The sequence below is a fragment of the Corvus kubaryi genome, unplaced genomic scaffold, assembly GCF_017639235.1.
Source record: "Corvus kubaryi isolate FWS band 111438036 unplaced genomic scaffold, C.kubaryi_AGA036_p1.0 37300, whole genome shotgun sequence".
Lineage (NCBI taxonomy): Eukaryota > Metazoa > Chordata > Aves > Passeriformes > Corvidae > Corvus > Corvus kubaryi.
Window position 1 is genome coordinate 7,373,572 of NW_024581093.1, and position 27,217 is coordinate 7,400,788.

The window sequence follows — 27,217 nt, forward strand, 5'->3', positions numbered from 1 at the left end:
GCGGCAGCGCCGGCGGAGTTGTGAATGGCGCGGCTGTTCGGGCCGAGTTTACGAGCCGGGAGGAAGTCGGAGGGGAGGGAGCGGGCTGGGGGCGGGAGCGGGCGGCGGCGGCAGCGGCAGCATCGAGCTCCGGCGGCGGCTGCGGCTGCTCTGCCTGCGCCGCGGGAGGAGGAGGGACGGGAGGAGGGAAGGGGGGGCGCCGCCGGCGGGGGCTAACAAAGGGCGAGGCGAGCGCTGGGGCTGGGACAGCGCGGGGCGGGCGGGAGGGAGGGAAGGAAGGAGGGCAGCCGGCGGCGGCGGCCCCACCACCATGCCGCGGGTTGTCCCCGACCAGCGGAGCAAGTTCGAGAACGAGGAGTTCTTCAGGAAGCTGAGCCGCGAGTGTGAGGTGAGGCGGCGGTGGCGGTGGGGCTCCCCCTTCTTTCTCTCTCTCTCTCTCTCTCTCTCTCTCTCTCTCCCTCCCTCCGCCCGTCGTAAGGAAAGTTTCCGCGGGCCGCGGCGGGAGCCGGGGCTGCCCCGCGCCTCCCCTCAGCCGCGGCGGGAGCCGAGCCGGCGGCGCAGGGAAGCGCAGTCAGTGCACTCCGCTGCCCCCTTATCGCCGGGATTGGCCCCTCCTGATTGCGCGCCCTGTTCCCCGCAGATTAAATACACCGGCTTCAGGGACCGGCCGCACGAGGAGAGGCAGGCCCGCTTCCAGAACGCCTGCCGCGACGGCCGCTCCGAGATCGTAAGTGGCGCCGCGCTCCCCTCGGGGCCCGCTGGGACCGGGCCCGGCCGCGCTTGGCTCGTGAAATAAAAGTTTGAGGGACGCCGTCGGGGCAGCGAGCGCTGCGCGGTGCCCAAGCCCAAAGGCTTGGGGCCGGCCGTGCCGGGACGGTGCGTGGGGCCGGTCGGGGCCGCGCCGTGAAGGAGAGTTTTCCCTACGGAGCTGAATGACATCGGCTGCCTTTCGAACGCCGAGGGAAAGGAGGGTTTAGTGAACAGGCAACATTTCTGTCCGCCTTAGGAATAGCGCTTTTTCGCTCGAAGGTGTCGGTTCGCTCCTGAGCGGGGAGAGTGGTTGTCTGGAGCGCCGGGGTGACAGGGAAGGAAGGAAAATCCCCCCAGCAGTGTGAACGGGCTGCACTCCTTCCCTGGGCACGTGCTACAGCTACAAGCTTCTTATTTCAATACTCAGCTTTTTTTCTTTTTTTTTTTTTTTTCTTTCCGGAAACAGTAGCTTTGAGAAATGAGTAGCATTGTTCAGAAGGCGCTAGCTTAAAGTCCTGAGTGAGCTGTTTGATGTATTTGTGAACTAAATCAAATGCTTTTAAAATAAGGCTTTGAAACTTGCAACTTCAGCTCCGTTTTTCTCATTCATTAAGGTTAGTTACAGACTACTGTCGCCCTCTGAAATAAGAAGTGAGATGAAGTATGGCTCGGAGTAGTCAAGAACTGACTCGTTATTTCCTGGTTTGATTTCTGCTCCAGGTTGCTTCTATAGGATCAGTATCTCATAGCATTGTTAAGTTTGTAACGCTGTACTATTAAAATATAGAAGTAACCTCTTTTTCTTTAACAGTATATAGTGAAAGAGAAGGTAAAATAGAAAATAAATCCCACTTCCACCAAGTTTGGTTTATGAGCATTCTTTAATTTCACGTGGTGTACATACTAGTCAGGTCACAATGAAATTATTCTTATGCACAATGAAATTACTCTTATGCACTATCCAAAAATAGTTGAATACCAGTTACTGTAACTGATCTTGTTCATTTGCATTTGTCAGTAAAAGGATACTCACTCAAGAACATGGTTACCTTTTACTGAATAACTTTATTTTAGCTGAATCTTATCCCTGCTTGTTATCTCTTGTCTTAGAACCTGTAATATTATTTGTGAGAGGCCCCCTGTAGACAGGTTCTTAATTTTACTATTTATTTTACCTTCATTTTTCATTGTGCATGTTTGCTTCCTTTAAGAAATCACCAGGGAAACAATGGGTAGGTAAGGAAGACATAGTTTGCCAGCATTGGAAGTTCCTGCACAGGTGAAAGTGCATAATATACCTGAATTCCTCCCGTAAAAAGAAAAAGAGCGCCATGTAGCTTATAAACTAGCTTTCTAATGTAGCCTATGCAGTCATTTATATAAATGGGAAATTGCTGTAGTTTCACCTTTGTATTTCTGAGCCTGCTGCTGCCTTTTTTTTGCCAGAACTTCATCCCTTGGAAGCAACCAGTGATGACTGTTCTACATATTTTCACTCTACTTAATTATAAAACAGGCTCTATATTTCTTCATCTGAAACATCTGGTTTTGTTTTGTGAACAGGGCATGAGTAGTCAGGTTTATTTAGAAATGTAGTGTGTGTAATGACTGATGTTAAAAAGAGCTAGTAATTTTACTTTTTTTTTAGTCTTGAATGTTTTTCCAGACATCAAGGATTTATTCTTTTATCTCCAAAGGGAGCCTTTGCAAATGACCTTACATATTTTGAAGCAGACAAAAACCCCCAGAGAACAGCTCAGGGGTTTAATGTAGAACCAGCAGTAGGTTGTTGGTTACGTATGTCAAACAGCTCTTGATTGAATAAAGGAAATAATTGCCAATATTACTGAGAAGTAACTGGGAAGTGTATTAAATAAGATTTCACGTTTACTGGTAATGCTTTGATAACTTAAATAACCTTACATGTTTGGATGGCTTTGGAAGGTACTTGTGTTTATGTTGTCTGTGTGTGGGTCAGGTTGCCCTTGTACTACCTGATAAGCTTTTCATAAAATTCAAGACATAAATGTCTGATAGCTTTTCAGACTGGGCTTTAAAAGGCTCTGCAGACAAAACTAGAGTTTTCTTACTTTCAAGTTTAAAACCATACCAGTGGTGTTATTTCTTTTTAAATTATTTTTTTAAATTTAATTTGTTTGTTAATTGACGAAAATTGATGGCTTTCATGTAGTCTTGTGTGGTTATTAGCAGGACTGTTCTCAAGTTTTTCATATTGACCTATGACTTGATTTGAGAAGCATATGGGTACTTTAACCTGGATGGTTTTGTCTGTTCAAAGGGAGGGAATAGACTTCAAAATCCAGAGAACAAATATCTACATAGCTTTTTAAATAGCTTATGGTTTAAGTGGTGCCTGCCTGACTCCATGAGGGTGTGGAGTTTGTGTACTTTTATCTTCTTCTTTTCTCTGATATTTTCCCCCTGTTTTTCATGGCCTTCTAGCACACATTGTGGGTGGAAACAGGGAAGCATGGACACTTCGCTGTCTTGCTGGGTTTCCCACAAAGCAAGTACAGTCCTTTTGACCCAGTACCAGAACTGGACTGGTCCATAGGGCTTCAGTGGTCACCTGGTTTACTCTCAAAGATCTCACTCCTGGATATTTTAAATGTATAAATTAAGGAGTATGAAACGCATATTTACTAAAGATGCTTGGAGGTAGGAAAACAGTTATTGAACAGACTAAGTGGTGAAGACTCAGAGTCACAAATATTTGGAGATAGGTGTAATTTTTTTGTTGATATGTAAATAGCATCCCTTAGAAAAGCAAAGGGATAATATAAGGTAGTCAGGCTGATAGTGATGGTCTGCAGCTCTGACAGATATGATGCCTTCTATTTGTGCAAGTGTATTCCTGATGCAACTTCTGTTACAGCAATTGAAATGATTGTCTTTCTGTCTTGTAAGGCAAACAAATATTAATGCACCAGTACAGGATTCTTCTGGCATTACTAGGACTGATTTGTTAATTTTAATGACATTGAGAATGTGCTTACCGGAGATAAAACATGCAAACAAAAACAACAACAGCAAACATTTTAAAATCTGTTTTTAAGGATAGCCTGGAAACAAGCCTGTTTGCAGAGCATTGGCCTCCCTTGGTGGAGGGGGAAGAGTCAAGACAAAGCACATCTACTTTCAAAATGGGGGGTATTAATCCTGTGACAGCGTTGCAGTCCACGACTAGAGCTATCTTAAATAACATGTAGCTATTGTGTCACAGGTAGCAGTACAGTTCTACCATAAAGTGGCCAAATTCTGGGTTGCTTTAAAGAAATCTGCTTGTCAGGAAATTCCAACTTTTAAACTGTAATAGTTGTATAGCTTTTAAGAAAAGCTATATTCTGGATTAATGGCCGCTTAAATCTAAGTGATCATGGTAATAAATACAGTCATTTGATTGTAACAAATTTTAACTCTGGGATTTTGAGAAGAGTGATATGCTGTGAGTCTGTATGAATATTCTCATGCTTACAGGACAACATGCTCACCTGTACCAGAGAAGAGTATAAATACTGTGAATCTGACTTCTGCTTGCAAAAATGTTATTTTTTATTTCATGGCTAGGAATTGCTCATCGTGGCTTGGAGTTAAGATATGCAAACAGAGAGTTTTTATAAAGAAAACTGAATCCCATTTTCATTTGAAATTGTAGGAAATTGTTTGCTTGAAAGCAATGTGTGCTTTTTCTAATGGGTTTAAACCAGTACCTTTAATAGTTTTACAAAGGGCTGCAGCTGAGAAGAATTCCTGCACTTGCCTTTTCTCACTGACACAGCATCTGCTGATCTGGGTCTCACTGGTGTCTTAGTGTGGCGTGAGGACTTTGTCCTGTGAAGCTTGATTGAACTCTGTATTGATGCTGCATGCCAGCAGATGATAAAATAGGAATGTTTACGTTTCAGTTAAGTGTCTATCTGGCTGTAAGTAGATTGTTAAAGGAAACAAGTCCTTTTCTTTTGAAAAAAGTTGTCCTTAGTAACGGGTCTAAGGAGTTAATTTTCCTTCAGCAGTGCTTCTTGTAGAGATATGCAGCCTGTTTAAAAAGCATGGGCAGTTTTTAATGTTGCAGGTACTAAGTTGGTGCAGGGTATCCAGACAGAACTGAAAGGACAGATTCTAATGTCAGCAAAACTGATTTGAAAGAAGTATTGATTCCATGTTGTATTTTATATCTGAAGCAGCCAATGGCAAATGTTGTCAAAATGGAATCAGATGTTTGTAACTTAATACTTAAGAAAAATGATGAGTGCATGTTTTTGACTTTAAGTATTCTCTATGCTGCCTGGCTTAAGACATAAACTGATGTAAAAATAAATGACTGCCTGCATAATTTATGTAATGTCTTGCTCCCTGATCCTGTTTGTATTGATTTTTCTAAAAGGCTTTTGTGGCCACAGGAACCAATCTGTCTCTCCAGTTTTTTCCGGCCAGCTGGCAGGGGGAGCAGCGACAGACACCGACCCGGGAATATGTCGACTTTGAAAGAGAAGGAGGCAAGGTAAGGAGGAAATTGTTGAAACTGAAAGAAATTTTTATGTTGTGCTTATGATCTTACTAGTATGGATTACATGTATGATGTGAGATTTCTAATATTTCACATCTCCATGCAGGTAGGTAGTGACGTGTGTACAAGTGAAAGCTGGTAAGGTAAAATATTGCTTTGTTTTAAAGCATGCTAATGTTTAGGCAAATGGAAGAATTGGGAAACATGGGCAGTAGTGGTGGCTTTGTATTATTTTGAAAAACATAACTATTTCTGCTGTCATGCAGAATAAGTTTTGGGGAGCAGTCTAAATTTGGTGTTGTGTAGGTACTTCTAAAGTGGTTCAGAAATTAGACTTTGGCCTATGAATTGTGGTAGGCTAATGAAAATTTGCACTTTCAACAGGTTATTTCATTGTGTCTTTGGCTGCCAGTTGGTACAGCAAGCAGTCAGTGTGCTCTAAGTGGAATGACGCTTTTTCTCAGTTTCACCATCAGCTATAATACAGAAGCAGCATCACTTTCAGAATTGATTTCTGAATCTCTTTTTTCTGAGGTGGTTGTCCCATAGACTGATATTGAAAGCTCGAATTCCCTAGTGACAGTGATGGTTACTGTGAAGCTGTATTCGATTTAAAGTCAGAAACCTTGCTTAATCTCATCAAAATAAAGTTACTGAAATCACTTACAGCTGGTTTTGTTTCACAGGAAAAACATACCTTTAAAATATAGATGCTGTCTCCTATCTATGCTACTGTAGGTGCTTTGGGACTGATCCAAAGATCACTGAATTCAATAGGAGACTTTCTGCAGAATTCAGTGGGTTTAGACCAGCACTTAAGCCCTCATAGTTTTTCTCTTTTGGACTAATTTTTGTGTGATATTTTTTATTTTTAAAAACTTTTAATGGGCTACAAAATCCTTCCTTTTGCCTAAATTTTTTAACCTACCCTTGTAACAAGAAACAGCTAATGCTACCAAACCTACCAAGCAGAAGGAAATACTTGAAGCATATTCAGGTTTAATGGCATATTGGGTCTTTTAAATGCTGCTAGGTGGAAGATAAATATTTCCTATAGTGGGAAAACTTGATTGGAAGAAAATAAATTCCTGAGGGCAGTTATGGTATGTGGAATTCAAGTTAATGAGTTTTTTTGGGAAAAATTGTTTTCCATTTAGTCCTGTGAGGCTTGCAGAAGTTTGACAAATTGGGGGAGAAGTGAAGTTGGCTGTCTGGGTACTGACTGCTTTGCTAAGGAAACTGAATTGAATCTGGCTCTTACTGAAAAATATTGATTCTGGCTCACAATTGAATGAGGAATTTTTCTTGTAATGTGTAAGAAGACTGAAGTCTCTCTTCTTGCCAGTTCAAAACTAATTTTATTTACTCCTATGATTTTTTTTTAACTTTGTTTTCTCTGAATGAATTCTTAAAGTACTGAACTACTTCATCCATTTTCTTGTGTTGTCTTAATCATGTAAGAGCATGGTAGGTATGCTGTGTATTAAAATAGAACATGAGCCTCATTAATGAATGCCACTCCTTCTTTTATGTGTGTTTACAGTAAATTCTAGACTGCTTCACTGAAATGTTTAGAAAAATTCCTCTGAATGAGGCTAGAGGTGGACAGACTGATAAATGGGAGTAATGTTATGTTCTGGTATGGACAAATCACAAATTCACTGTTGTAATCAGCCCTTACTAGTGTAAATCACACATGAATGCAGGCTTGCTCTGTGCAGAATTAAACTTCTCTGAAAGTAAGCCACTCCCATGATTGGAGCAGAGGAGTGAGCAGAGTGGGAGAGTGTTTTACCTTATCAACGGAAACAGTTAAGAGTTTCATATGAATTGTCTGAGATTTTGTTCTCTCTAGATTTTTGTCATTTGGTTGAATTAAGAATTTCTTTCATAGGCTTCAGCAGTCTCTTAAAGCCATGTGACTTTTGTAGCTCTGTGCATCATTGTTTTATGAGCTTTGATTCTTGAAGCAGTGCATAATGTGTGTTTGTTCATCACTGGATTTATGCCAGCAAGGCATGTTTTTAATTATATGAATAAAAAAAGGCTATGGGGGGAGCTGTCAGTTAATAATTATCTTAGGCATTAGTTTGAGATCTAGAATGTAGATAAACTTACCAGCATTAGAATCTTTTTATTCTGGAATTCTGCTTTGGTGTTTGGCTAAACAAATGATGGCCCAAAATAGTTTATCCAGATTTGAAGTATGTCACTATTGTGCTAAAGCGGTTTTGTACACAGATTGACAAAGCTACCAATGCAGCATCTGCTAGAATTGCTGCTTAAATGATTGAATTTCAGAAAGCGCAACACTCTTGTGAAAGTTGGGATTCTGAAAATACATACTTCATAGGCTTGAGGTTTTTCAATCTGGTATTTCTTAACTGAGGGGTTTTTTTTAATATGCTTAATTTGCCTTTTAATTTGATGCATCTGATATTCACAATGGGTGGGTAGGCCTCTGGTGGATACCCTGTCTTCATTAATCCAAGAATTGGATGGCTCAGTGTACACTTAATGTTTCTACTCATTTTAAACTCAAGTTTAACTTTTTTTTTTTTTTAGATAGCTTTAACATTCTGTGCTGTCTTTGACCTGCAGCAAATTTAATTGTGTATTTGAGCAATTTTTCAGGTTTGTCATAGCAAAAGAAAAAGCAGCACTAAAAATAGGTCCCTAGATCATAAAGATGATAGAACATTGTATTTCATTGTGATTGTGGGTGTGTGTGGGGTGTGTCAGGTGCAGCGCATGTCCTGTTTCTGGGGAGCTGAACCATACTGGGGCTTTCTGATCCTCTGTTGTCAGCTAATGTCCAGGGTTTTTTTAATTTGTGTTTTGGTAAAGAATAAATGAATAGATGTTAAGAAATTGAAAGGTAGGGAGTGTAGTAGGTTAATGTATTGTCTGAACTATTGGATAATTAAACCTTGCAATTAAATGGACAGCTTTATTTTCACCTTGGTTTTCTGGTATCATTAATGACTTAGGCTAGTTTTATTGTGGTTAATGAAGTTCTTCAATTTTTATTTCAGTTTTGTGCTGATGACATACGAACTTAAGGCTGAGCTGTGTATGGACTTCAGTGCTCCTTAAAATCTAATCTTTTTCAAAGTCCCTTTGTTTTGTTAATAACTGGGTGGTCAACTTTCTTTGCATGATTCATTTTGTATACTTCTTAGAGTAAGATAATGTCCCCAGTTTTCATTTGTTATTCAAGATGTTTCTATAGCTCTGTTCTTTCTTACTTGAAAGAACATTAGTTCTGAGATATTATTTTTTACTGTTTAAATACCAGTCACTGATGAAGTCTGTGAAGTTGTTTTACTTCCCCTCCCCTTTATAATACTCTTCTCCATCTCATTCTAATGCGGCTTTATTTCCTGTCTGCTCTTTGGTGGCAGCTGCTCATAAACCAGAGTCTTCCACACAGGCTTATTTCACTCTACTACCCTATGAACTCTGCAGCTTTGGAGGAAAACACATCAGGCATGATTTAAATTGATTCAGAGTGCCTGCTGTGCCACATGTGATGTAGCTAGGATTTCTACTCATTAACCGTTAACTTTGTTCTAGCCATAACTAATGATTGTCAGTTTCCTTCCTAAAGATGCTGAGTTTCTACTTGCACAGTTTTTTGTCATAACCAGATTTTATTTTGCTCTAAGTTGGTGTTAACTGCTTGGATGAGTATTAAAAAAAAAGGCAAATCTCTGTTGTGCTGCAGGTGTTGCAGCAGAAACAGAACTGTAATGAGAAATAGTTTTTATTAAAATACAGCACCTATTCAAATGGCAGCCAATAGAACCTGCTTTCCACTTGTGTCCTGTTTTGATTTTTTTTGTTTGATAGATAAGACTTTGCTGCAAATTAACTTTCTGTTTTCTGACTTTAGCCATTAAATTTCATAGATTATTGGGATGGTGTATTGGCTGCTCCATTTTCTGAGCAAATGCAATTTCCAGTCAAACACAGGATCACAATGTACCTAGTAGAATTTGCTTGGAAGGGGAAGGCTTAATTTATGAGAAATACCTTAATTTCTGTGCTAATCTGTATTGAATCAGAAGTTTTACTTTAATTTCTTTGGTTGCCAACATTTCCTGAAGAAATTAGATGTAACATTACTTTGTCTTCCAGACAAGGTTGAAGTAGCAGCTTTCATTTTCCTTTCTTTAGGTATACTTACTTTTTGAAAAAAGGTAATGGTGCCTGGGAAACCAATTTACAGTTTCAGCCTTATTTTACTCTGCAGTAGTAATAACCATACTCCTTAAGTTCCTGTGTTTTCAGTCTAGTAGTATTTGGGGTTTTTGCATTGTCATAGTTGAAAATATTCTCACAGTTAGCAGTTACTTGTATGTGTTCCCTGAAATCCATTGAGTCACTGGACAAAAGGATTTGATTTTTTACCAGATCAGTGGGAAAGGATGCATGATGTTAGGGATTTAGGGGGGGAAAAAAAAAGGCAAAAAGCATGCTAGAGCCACAATATATTAATTAAAGATCATACTGTGGTGTGCCACCACATAGGGTGAACTATAACAGCCCTAAGATGCTTGTGGTCTTCCCAATTATTGAGATTTCATCATTCTATTTGTCTGTAGTAATATAATGCTTCTTCAAATTATTATGAAGGTCTCTGTTTAAAGCATTTCATGAGACGGTGCTGCAACCCTGAAGAGCTGGGCACCACCTAACAAAAGTTCACAGAGCTGTCTGTGTGTGGTGGAAGCATATGGACACGTAAGATGGAACTTAGTTAAAAAGCTGTCAACTTTAACCTCTAAGGAGTATCTTGGAATTCTTTGTTCATCCTCTTTTATATGCGAGGATATTTTGTTTCCAGTGAGCTGTGCTACTCATAAATGCCTTCTTCAGAGTCTTGTTTCCGGATCCAAGGTCGAGGAGAGGTTCGTTGCATGGCTCTGTAAAGTCCTTGACCAGTCCCTTTATGTACTGGTGGGTTAGGAAAACATTATTTTGGGGTCAGATTTTTGTCATGTTTGCCTGTTGTTCTCTGCCTTTGTGCTAGCAGAATGATACACAATTCCTCCTCTGGCTTAGTTTCAGCTTGTTTCAGGAATGCAGAGCAGGGAAGATCTGACTCGTGCCTGTCCTCAGAGCTGATGCTTTTCCTGAGCAACCTTAAACAATTGTTATCCTCCTGCTCATGCCTGCATGATGACCCCAAAACCTTGTGGTAGCTGGGAGAGATTCTTCTGTGAGAAGCAGCAGGTGGTCAGTGAAGGGACATCAGCTGCTGGACTGTCTGTGTGCTCAGGGCGTTCGAGGTACTTTTGCCTGCTTCAGCCAAGGGAAGTGGTGTTGTCCTGATGAAACCCACATCACTGTTGTTCCTTTTGATCTTTCTCAGGCTCTTCTGTGAGCTTTAAACAAGGAGGTCAGTGTGTGGTTATTCTCACAGCAGACAAATGGGTTTGGTGATGTATCCGGTTTGTACCTAGCCTGGCTAAACAGCTTGATATATATTTTTTTTTTTCTTGGAGTTGCTTGGTGGGAGTCCTGTAAAGGCTTGGTGGATGAGAAGAATCCACTTTTCTTGATGATCCTCCTTGATCAGTTTTCATCCAGGATCATCTATATGGTTTGAATAAAATACTAGTTTTCTATAGATGCTTGTGATTACAGAATTTGTTATTGTGTTTGTGCTTAAGAGGCCTTTAGCTGGCAGAGACTTCTCAGTTTCTTTTTCTTTCTATTATTTTTTTTTCTTCCCAGCAACATCCTTTGTTCATGCTCCTAAATCCATTTTTGCTTTAGAGGAGAATGAAACCTTTTCCTTTTTTTTTTGCCTAGATACTTGGAAGTGTTCTTCCTTATGCTCTGGTGTTGCATAGAGGAGAGCTTTTTAATCCAAATTCCATCTGAAGCCACAGTCATCGTGTACCTGCGCTTATTCGCTTTACCTGACAATTAGGAGATGCCTCTATGTGTATACAGTTTATACACCATGAACAGTTAGGAACTTGGATTTTGGGAAGAGAAATCTTTAGAGGACATAGACTGGACACGTTGTCCTGGCAGGCAGCCACTGGCTGGGTTTGGACAGTTGTTCCTGCAGAGTGATTTATCATCGGGTGCCCTCCGCCACTGCAGCGTGAGTCACCCCAGGCACCTCTCATGTGATGAGTATCCACAGCCTTTCCCCTGGAATCCTTTCACCCCCCTATCCTCCAAATACTTCTGTGACTGCCCACAGCCTTGTCTGAGCATTACAGTGCAGGCAGTGACGATACCATTTTGAAACAATGCTTGGGAGCAGTATTGCAGCACAGCTGTGGAAGTACTTACGGTCTGCTGTCAGTAAAACTGCTTCTGCTTAGCTTTTATTATGTATTCTAAAAGCAGTTATTCAGTCATACTGCCTTGAACTCTTTCCAGTGGCTTAAATGCACTCGTTAGAGTTGTATAGACAAGATTTCAAATATACCCATGTCATCATCCTAAAGTTTCCCAGAAGAGGAACAAAATTGGAGTTAGTGAGCTAAATTTTGCATTTGAGAAGCAGCTATATATAAGAGCAGATGAGTGCTGTGTGGATGAAAGCAGTACTTGAGATCTCTGCAGCATAGATGCTGGAAGAAGTCCAGGCATTTGGGTTGTTGAATCCTCTTGTTTGCATATCAGTCTCCACTTACTAAGCAAAGTTGCTAATATTATGCTTCTCTCCTCTTCTTATAAATGAATGAGAAAAGTAAGAGCATCATTGTTGAGAATGTCTGCTTCTTTGTGAAAATCGCTTAACAATTCATGTTAAAAATCAGAAAAGTTCAATAAGATGACGAAACATTTGCTTCAAGAAACTGTCATTTTTCTGAAAGTTACTGAAATGGTTCTTCAAGCTTTACTGTCCAAAGCACAAGTAATGAAATGAGCTCATTAGCTTGCAAAATTGCAAGTTTGGTGTTACTCTGTTAAAGAAGATTTCTAGTCATTGCTAAGGATGTTTTCTGGAGAAGCTGATCGTTTTCTACAGAGTAATTATGACACTATGAAATTTTATTGAATGATGAAAGCTGAATAGTTGTTATAGTATACAAAAGACAAAAAAATTACTAGCATTATTTTAAGCCTTGATGCAGCACTACTTCTTGAGTAAATGTTTGAACAGTTTTTCCAGACTTGAATCCTGCTTAAGGGGAAGGGTGAGGCTCTTGGAGTGCTCAAGAAGGCAATGAAAGCCAAAGGGTAGAAGCAGCAGCTTTTCTTGCTCCTCTCTTGCTTGGGTCAATTCCTGGATGTTTTTATTAGTTTCTTCCCCATATTGTCAAAATCAGGTAACTTCTATTTTGTATAGTTGAGTATATTTGCATTATATGTTTCAAAGTTTCAGTCCAAAAGTAGAAGATTAGTAGGCTGTTTATTTGCACCCAGGTAGCATGGTGTGCAAGTGATGTGTTTGAGATAAACCTCTCTTTCTAATCTTCTGTTGCAGTTGCTGGTTGTAACTCATTTTTGCTGTGTGATTTTCTAAAAGCTTGAGAAAAACCAAATTTCACAACCAGTTTTGAAGTTTCTGCCTGGAAAATATTCTGTCAATGTGGCAGAAAACTGTGTGTGTCTGTTAGTTACTGGGCTCGTGAGCAGAAGCATGCATGTGTACTTGGAGCCACAAAACAAGCAGTGATCTCCTGGCAATATTTTACTGCAAAAGCTATTCTTTTTAATTGTTGCAACTGGGTCCTTTTAAAATGCATGCCTTCTCCATTAAAAGGGAGAGTAGATTCAAAATCCAGCCATCTTACTCATGTAGAATCTAGCAGTAAAGATAGGCTGATAAAAGACCCTGTAAAGTTTCACAGGGGAAAACCCCAGCATATATTTGCCTTTCAGATTTTTCTTGTTATGCCCCTTGCATTTTTGTTGATTTTCAGTTCCAGCTCTGTGGTTGGTTCTGTCTTTTGAAGGCAGAGGAATAGAGCCTGAGCATGAGATGCATTTCCCTTTGGGAGGCATTAGTCCCTTCTGTAGTGACAATGTGAAAACTAGAAGCTGTGTACTTTTTGCTTTGTATTGGGGTTTTTTTGGTGGTTTTGGTCAAGTCTGGTTCGTGTTTTCTGCTTAGTCGAGAAATTGCAGTATTTTGGAATGATGAACTGTATCTGGAGACTTGGTTATTAGATGATGAGTATAATTTCTGTGCAGTAGCATTTTAGTATTTTTCTATGTGAGCTTCTAAGCATAAGTACTGACCAGTGATCTTAATCCAGGAATAAAATGCTCCACAGATTTTAATCACATTTGTTCTGACATCCTTACTGCTTCGTATCTGTTCTTAGTTATAGACTTTGTTTTCAGTTAAGTGAAATAGCAACCTGCATAATTTAATGAAACATCGATCTGCTTTCGAAAAGGAGTCATAATTACATAGTTGAGCTAACTATGCAGAAAAAAGCTAACAAATGCAACCAACCAAAAAAACACCAGGTTTTCTACAAGGGAATTTTAAAGTCTGGCTCTCCAATAAGGTAAGGAAAATTCTTCAGCTATTCTTTTTTTGATGTTTTAGAAACCAGACCCCATCACTGTAGTATTTCAGTAGTACACAAAGCATGTTGAGAGAGGTTTTGTCACAGCTCTGATATTACTTAGAAAGATATTTTTGGAATGAGTCTGTACATGAGTATTTTTGCTACATAGAACTGTAAAAATGCGTTATATTTCATCTCAATCTTTACTGATATTTGTAATAAAACCTGGTGACTTATATAAGCATACTTTAAAATTGACCAAAGTACATTATATCAGACCGTCAGGTTTTGCTATGAAGTTGAAAATTCATATCATAGAGAGGTGTGGTATGTTCGGAGGTGTTTTTCTAGTTGTGAATTGGAGTGCATTCTTTCCTCAGTTGCAAGTGAAATGTCTCTGTGTGATCAGAAGGAAGCAGAGCTGAAGGAACAGGTCCCAGGCAGAGAAACAGTAGTGCTGGGCCCAACGGGGTGTCCCTGGGCAGTGCTCCTGCCCTGGCCAGAGCTGTCCCAGGAGTCCCACCTTGCCACCTGCTCAGGAACCAGCAAGGACCTGTTGGTGGTGGTGTGGTACAGCTGTGCCGTAGGTGCCACCCTTGAGAAACTAGAAGCTGTATTCATCTTGAAAGCCACAACTGGGTCATCTATGTACAAGTGTTTAGGAAAGATTCTTGTTTGGTCAGAAAGTATCAATTCCTGTACATTTTTGCAGAAGAGTATAAGGTTTGAATTTTAACAAAACCTCATTGTCATGTAATGGAAGAAATTCCAAGACGTAGCTTTTAGAATAGAAGACATTTTCTTTGTGCATTCTAAGAAAGAATAATATGTTTTGAGGCACAAGACAGAAGGATTGATCCAAATTAAAAGAACTGAAAGGTCTTATTTCACTCAGTCGCTTCCTAAATGGGATTCTTTTCAGCTGTTTCTATTTATGTTTCATTCCAGTTTAAATTATGTTACAAGGTTAGTGTATGGGAATTAAACTTATCAAGTCAGATAAATGCTGTAAACTCTGTTCATGACTTGGTCGCTTGTCAATATCTGAAAGTGTAGTGTGAAACCTTGCCTGAAGTTACCAGCTTTTGCTGTGACTTCAGTTGTTGTTACACCAATGAAGTTACTATTCTGTTTTGTTCACCAAATAATTGAGGGTTTTAGTGTATAAGTTCTGTTGCAAAGTTTTAGAAAAGCTTTTTTCTTTCTTTTTTTTTTTTCATTTCTTGCTTCCTGTCTCGTGCTTTGCCCCCCTCTCTGAAACGCAGGCTAGAGACCCCTCTCTGTGATATGAAAGTGTCTTGGTATTTTGGGGAGAACACAGGGATGGGACTGATGCAAACTTACATTTCAGAGCAGTTGTGCCGCATCTCTATGGCAAGACTGCAGCATTTTATTTTTGAAACTGTATATATAATCATATGCTGTTGCTGTTAAAGGAAACAGTTGAATACATAATTTCTCATTTGAACATTTTGTACAGGTTGTTTCCTTTTACTTGCTAGTGTATACAGATACTGTTAAGAGAAGCTGAAATGATGAGGTTAGCCTTACCCGATTTAACACCTTTCTTTCTTGGAGTAAGTGTTCAAAGCTGTTTCTTTCTTAGTGGTCAGTGTTTCACATATGAAATCACCAGGGAGACTGCTGTTTAAATACTTAAAAGTGGGGTATGATTCAGGGGAAGGTGGGATCAGAAGTGGGATGGATGGACAGATGTGGCTCAGCCGAGAGGGGCCGCGGGGCCGCCCGTGTGAGTGGTTATGAATGGGCAGATGTGTGCGTGATGAGGCAGAGGGTGAGTCAGAACTGAGCCTCTTCTGAAAGAATGCATTTTGCTCCAGTGTGCTGGGAAAATGAAAACAGAAGGGAGGGGACTGCACCACTTCACTGGGGACTGGTGTTTCCTGGGGGGTGAAGTTGATCTCCCTGGCTCTGGCTGTTGTGAGCCTGCTGATTCATTAGTTGGTGGGTGGTGAGAACAGTGTGCAATCTCTGGGGGAGGAAATGGCTTGGTTGCTGTAGGGAGAAGGAGCATTTTCTGTAACTGCAGGATGTGTGGATGGAGCACACAGATAGCATACCTCCAGCAGATCAGTTAAATATCCTGCTGTTGTGAGATAAGGGTTTACTAGATGACTAAAATAGGATGTGAAACTGAGGGTTTTTGTCTTGTGCTAAAATAAAGTAGCTTTTAAAAAAGTTATTGAGAATTGTCCTCTATTTAAATAGTTTGGATTTTAAAATATGAATGAGTGGTGTTACAGGAGCCATGTCCCTGCCTGTTCTTAACGAGAGATAACTCCCAGTTAGTTGGAGTTGGGGGAGAGGGTTGCTCATTTAAATGCAGATGAAAAGAAATAACAGATTAGTTGAAAGAGTACAAAAGGGAAGGTGAGATATAGTATATGTTGAAGGTGTGGCACAGAGGTCTTTGAGAACAAGCCAGCGGGGAGGCACAAACACAGCTCAACAACTTAAGAGCCCAACTAAGCCTATTCATGCAGCACCTTCAAGTTTGTGTGTATTTATTGTGCTGTTTGTCCTCTGTCCAGATAATCTGCCAGCAGATAGAGTGTTTACTCTTGCTGGTTTTTCAGTCAGCAAGCAGAATATTTGTTCTAATATGAAAAGCCTGTTTCCAATATTAAAGTAACATGTCTGTTTGTCATTTAAAAATTCTAATGCTACTTTGGTCTGTAGTAGGAGTTTGAGATTGAAGATGTCATTTGAGATTAAATCAATTCTGTAATAGCCACCTGAACAAAAATTCAACTGCTATAAAACTAGTAAAAATTCCATATTTCAATATGTGACTGTTTACCTAAGTCTCGTAGTCTAACAAAGCTTTGGCTGTGCCAGTATGTGGAAAATGAAGGTGCAAAATGGGAGAGAACTTATTCTCATCCTTCAACATGTGTACAAAAATTTTTAACTTATTTACACAATTGTCCACTGTCAGTGGCAGAAAATCCATACTTCCCTTGGTTTATAGGATGGACTTTATTCTGAAAAGAGGCTGCTGTATAATTTAGCTGTTCCTCTTGTGTGTCCTATAATGGTGTTTCTTTATGTAGCATTGAATTTGTCCACTGAATATGAATTTGGTAATTGCCTGACTTCCAACCTTTCCTCCTTCCTTCTGTTCTGTAGCGCTTTTCACCTGTCTCTTGAATTTTACAGCACTGACTGCCAGACATTATTATGAAAACCACCCAGAGGTGTGTGGAGGATTTATAAATTTATTTAAATGCAGGTAATCTGGGATTAGTAATAAAACCTTGAAAGAGTTGTTCTAACAAAGACATGCTTTTATCTACTTCTATAATATTAGGGAGGGGGGAATTTTGGGTCTTTTTAGAAATAATGCAGCTTTTGCCCTTGGTCTCCTACCATGACTGTCTTGAGGCAATTTTCAGAGCAGACAATTCAGAAATTTTTAAAAGACCACTTTGCTGGATTTTGAGGTGCCATAATCATGTGTTCACAGACAGAGCAGTAATTTATTAATAATTCTGTTAAGTTCAGAAGTTGAAAGGGAACCAACATGGCTTTATCGGAAAAGAAGGAAATGTGTGGTTAAACGTTTTTGGCTATAATCTTAGGTGGTTTCCATTTTCCTGAAAGAGGAGAGGGGGAAAAGGAGTTTAAATTCCTTTCTCTAAAACAAATTTAAAAGTACCAGTGTGCATTATTGTGTTTTAGTGAGAGAAAAGTTCTTGCATAAGCTCGTGGGGTTTCAGGATGAATGATTACTATGTTTGAATGATTATGTGGTAATTTCAAAATTCTGAATATCTTGAAAAGGAATTCATGCTTTCAGAAGTAAAAAATGTTTGTTTATCAGAGTTTTGAAGACCTCCTGAATCTGGTGGTGTAAGGCTTCCAGGGCTCTGATTCAGGAGCAAGGGCAGACTACTTTATCTGAAAGGTCAGGCTGCGTGCCAGGGGTTCCCAAGCTGCTGTGTCAGCAGCTCAGCTGTTGGCTGGTGTGCTCAGGGCAGATTGTAGGAATCAGGAATCACATCAGCTCTGTCAACTTGTTTCCCTTTGACTTCTGAAGACTTTCATAGAATTTGCAGCACTGCTCAGGCTTCCAGGTGATGCTTAAGGCATTTGAAGTATTGAGCCCTCAGCAGCTACATCTGAGCTACCTGCTGTTTGCACTGAGGGAGGAAGTTTGCGTGTAGTGCACTGGCAGCTGCAGTGACCAAGGCAGTTGAATGGCCACTGAAATGAGTTAGTGGCAAAATAATATTCCTTATCAAACAAACAAACAAAAAGTATTCCTGGACAACTTGGAAAGCTGGTTTTGTCATCTGTGGGAAGGCCTATGTCCCAGGCTGCTGTTGTGGGCCAGAAGGATCAAGGAAGTTGAGTGAAAGGTAAACTCTAAATGAAGATCAGCAAAGTGCTTGTTTGCTCCTGTGAAACATAACCAGCATTAGAGTACAGGCTGTTTTGTCTTTACAGACCCATGGTTAGCTTATACTGCCTTTTTATTTCCCCTCTTGAATATTCTTCATTTTCCTTAGAAGAGAATGACAGTTTCAGTAGCCTCTCTTATCTGTCCTTCACTTCTAAACTAATTAAACACATTTATTAAATTGATGCTGCGTCCTTCATTTGTTTCTTGTGAGACGAACGAGTGGAGACTGTGCTGAAGGGCTGCAATGTATTTCATGTGTTTGAAATGTTTAATCTTGAAATGAGGGCTGTGGGAGGTGGTTTCCTGGTAGTCCACATCTTACTCATGCTGGTTCTGACATCTCTGCTCACAGAGGCTGTTGGCCAGTAGATGTGCCTGGTGTGCTGTCCCCACGCAAGGCCGAGGTGTGATGACTCTCACAGATGATCTGTGAGTGCAGGCACAGAAAACCTGGCTGTGTTCTTAGCAGAGACCCTGCAGTAGAAGTGCTGGTGGGAAGAAGATAGCTCAAACTAACATTTATTGCCTCATTATTGAGCTGCTGCATGCTGTACTAATTAAAAGGTCTAGAGTACATCACTTCATACCGAAGTGTAATAAGTTGTAAAAATCAGGCTTGGAGATCAAATGTTTGTTTTCTTTGGCAAATAACATTACATTGTTTGTCACTTCGATTCATATTATTTGTTCCTTTTCTTCCACCCATGGGTTGCCTTTCATGTTGTTGAGTGCTTAATTCTGCCATCACAGCCTTTGCATAAGGGGGGCTTGCCTTCCTCTGTGCCGCCTGCTTCTTGAGCCCTTTCTTTTTTTGCTTGAGTGGCCTTAGTTGGTAAGTGTGGAACTGAGCAAGTAGGCACTGTGGGGGCGCTTTGAAATGCGTTATAGTGCTAAACATCAATTACGCTTTGATGAGGATTTGCCAGAGGATTAATTTAGAACTGTTAGAGGAGGCACTGTGTGAAAGTTCCCCTACCTAGCTGAGCCTGAGCTGCTCCTGAAGGCTGAAAAAACTCAAATGGAGTTCGAATGTCTAAGCAGTCCTTCAGTCTGAAGTGGGTGCAGGTTTGCCTCTCTAGTGATTCAACATGGACAAACTCCTGTTCCATGAGAGGTTTTGAATTGCCAAGTAGGCTGAAATAACTACTGAAGGTTGATTTTATTTTTTAATTTTTTTTTTCTTTTCTGTACAATTCAGGTAATTTTGCTGTGACTCTATTTTATTTAAGCCTGATGTCATTAAGTTTAACATGCCAAACTCATTTAGGGCTGTATTTGCTTTTTTTTAGGTTCCCTTGTGACATCACTGTATTGTCTACTGTTATCTAGATGTAGGGCCTTACGATCATGCATTATTCTGTGCTGCAGCACAAGGCACGGTGCACATTGGTACTGTACTTGGGTTTCATCAGCTGATGTTGCTTCTTTTTAAAAGCCTTTCACACATGCTAGAATTGACACAGGAAGACTTCCTTATTTTTAGCACAATGTGTATGTGGTGTATTTTACTGAGCTCTGAGTAGTTGGTAAATATGAGAGGACTGAAACCAGTGCTTGCTCTTTGTTGAAGTCGCTCATTTATTGGGATAAAATATAGTGTTTCTCAGGAGTAGGAAGGTGTGTGCTCATTTAACTAATTGAAATGTGCTGTAAGATCCTCCCTGTCTGGCAGCATGCCACTTCCTTTGTGATACAAAGGTAAGCTGACTAGAAAGACCCCTAGTTTAACTGCAAGCAGTAAGAATTCTAACTAAATCCTGGTGCACGCCAGTTTATAAAATGAGAACACAGCTTAAATTTATTGAATCCAGTACAGTAGGCAAAAGTTAAAGCACTCACTTGATTAAAATGAGTTCTTGGAAAGGAAGCAGTAGAAGCTGTTAAATGGAGTCTTATGTTACCAGCTGGTTTGGATGTTCTTCTGAGAATACATATAGAAACTTCCTGGATCAGTATTTTCATTGTGCAGGCACATGTGTAAGAGCTTGCAAATTCATAGCATGTGTTTTGCTTTTGTTCCAGGTGTACTTGAAGGCACCTATGATTCTCAATGGTGTCTGTGTAATCTGGAAAGGCTGGATAGATCTACAGAGACTGGATGGTATGGGCTGCCTGGAATTTGATGAAGAGAGAGCACAGGTAAGACAGTCTGCCCTTGGCTACTGTGCCATACATGTTTGTTCTTCTGGAGGGAAGCACAGTTTTTGCCTTCATTTTGAGTATAAACTCCAAATAAAACTCACAGTACAGAAGTTCAGAAATGTATTTGTAGCTAAACACTAGTTTAGCTTCATTAGGTCAAAATATTAGGGGCAGGAATCATTTGTAATTTACAACTTTGAGTGATTTTGCACTGTTACTATGCTACAGAATAATAAAGCATTTAAAAAACTATGCCTGTAACTTGTAGCAATAGAACTGGAAAGTCTATTTTAGCTGTTTATTTTAGGGTGGTTGAGGGGTTTTTGGTAGCTTTTTGTTTTATTACATATGAGTGAGAATGAATAGAGTTTTTTATTTGTCCTTTGGCACTGATGGACTCTGCTCTGTTAAGGTATGGCAGCTTTCAAGAACTCACTTCCTATCTACCTACTTCCTACCAGCAAAATTACTGTCCAGCCCCTGAGTCTTTGGACAAGAACAAAGTCAACACAAAGGAAATGCCCTTCAAAGTGGATATCACAGAGAAAAGGTTCACTTGCACAGCTGTAGGGTTCTTTAATTTAGTCAGACTTGAGATATATCTTTGCTTCTGAGATGTAGTTTGGTAACAAATCCACTTAATTAATATTAAAAGCTGCTGCACCTGGTTTGTGTGAGCTTCTGTGCAGATCACCTGCCGCTGTATTGGAGAGTAAATTGGATGTAGTAACATCAGTTACCAGAGTTATGACTTACAATCTATATTTTGTGACAAACTCAGCAGTTCATTTCTGTAGTGAATAGTTGAACTGGTTTGTGTGACAGTGGTGATTGTCTTTGTTATACCCTGTGTGTGTCATACATTTGGGTGATTTTTGCAAAAACTTAACATTCACACAAACTGTTTTACCAAAGTACCTTGACATTCCCTTTGCCCTGTGAGGGTTTGCTCCTGGCAGTTGTGCACTGGAACTGATATAAAGAAGGAGGCACTTTCTATTTCCACTGTTCGCCTCATTCTGAGCCCTCACTTCCTTGGAGTTTCCCTTTTAGTCCTTCTGCAGCCACCATTGGTCACTATGTAACAAATAGAAACCCTTTGATTCCTCCAAAGTACCAAGAACACACTCTGTTGTGCTTTGCCTCTCCCTAACTTAAGAAACTAATTTGCACATAATGAGGTGATGTTAATGTGACTGTGTTCTTGATTAAGTAGAAACACTTTGTGTCAAAGTGTCTTTGAAGCAGTCACAGCCCTGCACACTTCCATCATGGTGCCTAGAAAGAGAGAAAAGTCCTGCCACCCTTTGTCAACCCATGAGAAAAGCCACAGACCGAAGCTTTTACTTGAAATCCGCTCTTTGCTGTGCATTCACTACTTGCAAAACTGTGTCAGTGACTTGAGCAAGCTCAGTTCCAGCTGCAGCAGAGTCACTGCTGTGGACTCCATGGATTAGGAGGCCTTCAGGCTGTACTGCCTTACACGGCCAGGACAAGTGTAGAGCCCTGAGGAATGTGCAAGATAAATTCCAAGGTTCTTTATCTGTAGTTATTAAGTTTGATACATAATGCTAAGTCACAGGACTTCTGAACTGAGAGCAGGCTGATGGGAACATGCCCTCAAGAGGAGATGGTGTCACTCTCTCCAAAACTGGAGAGTGTCTGAAGAAAATGGGTACCCTTCCAAAAAGGAGAGGGGTCAGATGACCTGTGGGTTTGATTTTTCTCTTCTTAATTTCCCAATAAATGTTTTCGCAAGTGCTTGGATTATTTTAGTTTCCCAATGTGTATATGCTGTCTCAACAACACTTAACAATTCCCTTCTGTTGTCTTCAGAAAATGTTTGTGCACTGAAGTTGTGATTTACCCTTTTTGTGTGTGAGGGGATGTGTGTATGCTCTCAGGTGTCAGTGCTTTCCTGAGTTGTGAGTACAGGGTGCTGAGCTGGAGGTATAGCACTGTGTGGATCTACAGAGATGTTTGCACTCAGTTACAGGTGTATAACTTGTTTATAGTTTATGATTCTTGGCGACTGTGAGGTCATCATTGGTCATTCTACTTGCTACAGTAGTAGTACTTAAGGGTACCCAGTGTCATAAGGAATGGTACAGACACAGGAGTAGCTGCACCCTTATATGTGTTAGTATTGTAAACATTCAGGCAATCTTTTACACTCATCAGTTTCCTTTTTCCTGTATCTGTCACTCTGCTTCCTTGTTTAAAGCTGTTGTAATGTTGGTAGTGGCAGTTGACCGAACTGCTGACTTTGATCCTAAAATAACACTGATGTCAGAGGGGGCTTAAGTGCCTCAGACGGTATTGCCTGTGTACCCACTGTCCTTTGTAAGAGCTCCAGCCACTCTTCACACCCCCCTCACTTTTGGAAGCTTGTCTTATGCAAATATAGTGCTCTTGCATTTTCCTGTCTCTTACCAATTTGTACTAATGCTGGGATCAGATAAAATTTTTCTTTGCTGTCATACTTTGGAAAATATACTACCCTTCACCAGGTAACCAAATATTTTAGGTAGAGAATGCACATGTGCTAACATTGAAGTATTTTAATTGTACCTGTTAAGCTAGTGGTTTTTCTACTTAATCCACAGCCTATCCATGTCTTGCTACTAAGCAGTCTTTTTGTTACTGAAAGCCTTGATTCCACTGCTTGCTCCGACTTTGATGGACCAGCACACACAAAGCTGTACATACGTGCTTAAATATCTTCCCCCTTTGGGGCTGAAATTTCCTTGGATTTGATATTTGAGTGTCCTTAAGAGGCTGTTTCTGTCTTCAGTACTTTTGCACCCCTTCCATAGTAGGGCATTTTGCTATCTCACCAAGTCTTTTCCTACTGGGCTGCTGTGAGGATTCATGTATAAGTGTGGGTGTTTGTAAGCTTCTCTTTTAAAAAGTTTTTTTAAAATTTATTTTCTGGACTGGGAAGTTTGTTTTTGTTCTGTTTTCACTGATTTTTTTCCCATAAATTTCTAATTTAGTTTCTTTTGGTTATGACCGTTTCTTTAAAATATTCTGTCTGAGGCTGTATGTCAACCTTTTATTTCATGACCACTCTAAATGATGGTAAAATGCAAAAACCTTTGATAAAAAAGAATCTGCTTCTATTTAAGCTTGTTTCTTAAAAAAAGGTAATAAAGACATACATATCTTTTGTAAACTAGAACTAAGGCAGCTTTTCTGGAGTCATCTGGGAAACAAGCTTATCTGTTTTCTCTTTAACCTTCTGCATTATTAAGAACAAACTTACTTTCCGCTCTCTGATCCTGGCTTCTATGCCTTGTATGAACATTAAAATGGCTGTAAAGGGCCGAATTCTGCTCTTAAAAATAATAGATGGTGGTAAAATATTATCTTGTTGGCAGCTTTAAACATTGCATACACGTCCCCAGAAAGCGATGGCAAAAGGCAGAGTGTGGGATTGGCAGCTGTTTGTATTTCCCTGCCTTGGGCCACGAGGGAGCCCCTTCACATCATTTCACAGAGCAGCTCCAGGGCCCACGATTGTGCCCTCGGCAAAAAAGGCAATTTAACATTTTCTCAGGCTGGGGATGCTTTATCTTAAATTGAAAAATTTATGCACTTAGTCCCCAGGTATATTAAAACTTAGTTGTTCTCTCTATGTGTTTATGTCCTCTAACAGTCAAGGTCAGCTTTTTAAAAATTATCAGCTTTAAAATAACATTTGCATGTATGTGGGAATTGTAAGCAGAGTTAGTAGTAGTTATAGTTGAAGAGCTAGAAGGAGGGAGAACCAATATAGTTGATCCCTTCCTGGATTGTGCAACCTCTTCAGACATGACTCTTCCATTCTGAAAATTTTAAAATTCTGACAGGGAACAGAAAATGTGTTAAAAGACACTTAATTTAAAACATTTTCTAGTAGAAAATACGGTTTGAAGGTGGTTTTTTTTTGAGTGTTAGTTTATTAAGTCTGTTCCTGTGCATAAGCCATTGTTGCAAATAAGCAAAAGGGCTGTTGAAAACCTGCAGGTTTCTCCTCCATTGTATGGGAATGTGTGCAAATTGGTGGAGGAATAATTTCTGCTTTGCATCTTCCTAGGCATCTAAATTTAAATAATATAAATGATACACAAGTATTAAGAATGTTCATACTGATGCACCTGCAGCAGCTTTTAATAAAATGAAGGATTTATTTGGTTTGTAACTTTGATAATGCTTTATTTTAAATGCCAGAGAATTAAATTGTCATTGTTTGTATAGTGATGCTAGTGGACTCTGTCTAGCTATACCTGTGAATACTGTCTTCAAAATGACTTTCGTAAGGAGAATAAAATATATTCCCTTTTACATATAACTTCTGAGAATTCCTAGCCTTAAAAGAAAAAGCAGCATTTAAACTTTGGAACAGCAGCTCTCCTTTGAAAATGTATTTTAGTAGTAGCTGCATTCCAGCTTTGGTTATCTCTACTGCTGTAGTGAAGGTGAGTAATATTTCATTAACCTGTATTGACATTTGCTGGAACTCGTCTGTGTTCTAGCAGGTTCTGCAGGACATACTTGACTTTGCTGCCAAGGGATACTTAATATTCAAAAGAAATGTGATTTGGTGGAAATGAGGGTCACCTTTTGTGTCACTCTGTGTCATCTGCTTTGGTAGCAGGAGGATGCATTGGCACAACAAGCCTTTGAAGAGGCTCGACGAAGAACTCGTGAATTCGAGGATAGAGACAGGTCTCATCGGGAGGAAATGGAGGTGAGGGTTTCACAGCTGCTGTCAGTAACTGGTTAGTACTTTCCCAAAACTTCAGATTGTTTCTGTTTATTTGTCTGTTTGTACAATATTGTGTATTTTCTGTTTGTTCAGTGCTGTTATATAAAAATTGCAAAATGCATTGTTTTTTACTCTTGTAAAACAGATTTCAAGTTTTTAAAGTTTTGATAAGAATTCTCTGATCCTGTATTTTCTTCCTTTCTGTAGATGGTCTTTTCTGCAAGTTCTTAAGCTGTAAAGACATATTTATTCACAGAGTTACCATTTCTCTCTGAAATGATACTTTAATAGCAGAGAGGAATCTTTTGCCTCGTGCATTTCTCATGAACACAGGAAAGGCTTTGGGAGCTGCGGGGGCACAATTTTGGAGCTTGTTATCCTGTGTTGAGGGAAAAATTACCAGCCAATTTAATCAGATGCCACAGTCTACTTTCTTGTACAGGCTAGTTTTATTGTCTTCTCACCTTTTTCTTACTGGTGGGAAGTCTCACTCCTTCTTTTCACTGGTTTAGTTTCCCCGTCTTGTTCTTTGCTTCTTCAGGGCCCCACAGTCTTGAATCTTGTTCTTTCTTGATGAAAGCAGAAATTACTGGGATTGAGAAAAGAAGAGCCAGGAAAGGGAATGGAAACCATCTGCTCTGAGATGTCAGAAAGGCAAGAGCTGTAAGAGGACGAGTAATAATACATAAGGGGAGTTGGCAAGTTAAGGCAGGCTGCAGGTCAGGAGAGAATAGGGAGAACACAGAAATGCTTTGAATTTCTTTCCCTTACTAATGCTGTTTCTTACTTCCTGCTTCAGCAGTACAGCCTGACTTAAGTATAATCAAATATGATCAGTCTGCTGGTTCTACGGTTTTTAGAAAATTTGATTATTGTTATTGCTAAGCTACTTTTCTTTTGGCATGCTTTCTGGTAATTGGGATGATCAGACAGACTTTGTTCCCTTCCAACGACAATTGGAAGACACTGAGCATGGGAATGAGAGGGAGCAGATAGGCACAGAGGATAATATCTCTCACTTTGAAGTGGCTGGAGTATGTCTCCTTGCAAATGCTGCTGCAGCCAGGTCAGATGTCAGCTGTAACAAAGGTAAAATCCTTGCCTTGGAGGCCTTGCTACCACTGTATTCTTGGAGCAACAGCTAGATTACCTGAATAATTCTGTCACAGCATAGCTAGAATCTACTTGTAAATTCAGTTCAGAAGGAAGGTAGAATTAGCTTTAAGCTGTTAATGAAGACATGTGCCAGCCTTCTTTAGTTTTAACAAGACAGTAGGACTTTAGGTACAGCCTTATGTGTTTGACTTCAATGTACTTAAAACTTTTCTTGTTTTATTCTCCTTACACTGTGCCTGTCATCCCCACTCCTCTCATTACAGAGAAGCTGTGTGCATGCTGAAGGTTAAAAAAGAATGAGGCTTCCTGAAATAACTTTTGGTGCTCTAAGAGACTTAATTTTTCCACCAAGTGTAGAACACACTTACTTGCAGCTAGACTGTGCAAAAACACTCTTTCAATTAACAGTGAGATTGAGGTAATATTGAGCATCTGGAGCTTTGTGACAGACATCAAAACTCATGACACTGAGACACAAAAAACAACATCCTTGGCTGTCTGCAGGAGCTGGATTCAATAACTTCTGAAAAGACTCTTGCTTTTAATAAGGCAGAAGGCAGTTGCTGTTAAGTGATGTCCTTATTAGCCGCTAGTACCCATTTTCTCTTGAAACAACAATAGTTGTTGTCCCAGGTCTAAAGCACTGGTGTAGATCACCCACAGAAAGGAAGAAAAGGAAAAATTACTGACTTGAAATATGTTTAAGCAGAATAAAAAGTATTATCAAAAGTTATTTCAATTTGTGATGACAAATACAAATCTTTAATAATTGCAATACATTGTTTTGCATACTTTCCTATTTATTTTACTGTGTATGTTTAATATGTCTAACCAAGAGATTTTTTCCTCCAGTACTTGTAGGTCTATAATTGGTTTTTACATTTCAGTTTTCATTCCTGTGTTTGGGATAAGATGTCCTGAACATATATCTAGAATGTTTACAGACAAGCTTTTGTAGTCTTGATCTTAGGACTGCACAAAAATTAGGATCTTTTGGGATGAGATGGAAG

General features: G+C 39.8%; 1 protein-coding gene across 3 annotated transcripts in view; it reads left to right on the top strand.

The window, feature by feature from the left end:
- Positions 1–265: 265 nt before the first annotated feature.
- The window catches only part of CBFB (core-binding factor subunit beta), a 39,612-nt gene continuing 12,660 nt past the window's right edge, over positions 266–27,217 (top strand). Inside the window, exons 1-5 of one of the 3 annotated variants that reach the window (XM_042027410.1) lie at positions 268–388; positions 641–727; positions 5,156–5,272; positions 20,222–20,338; positions 24,978–25,104. In XM_042027410.1, the coding sequence (XP_041883344.1) occupies positions 311–388; positions 641–727; positions 5,156–5,272; positions 20,222–20,338; positions 24,978–25,104 (526 nt within the window). In that variant the 5' untranslated portion in view covers positions 268–310. Of the gene's footprint in view, positions 389–640; positions 728–5,155; positions 5,273–20,221; positions 20,339–24,977; positions 25,105–27,217 lie in introns of all 3 variants that reach the window. The other 2 variants (XM_042027409.1, XM_042027411.1) reach the window with 2 other exon arrangements.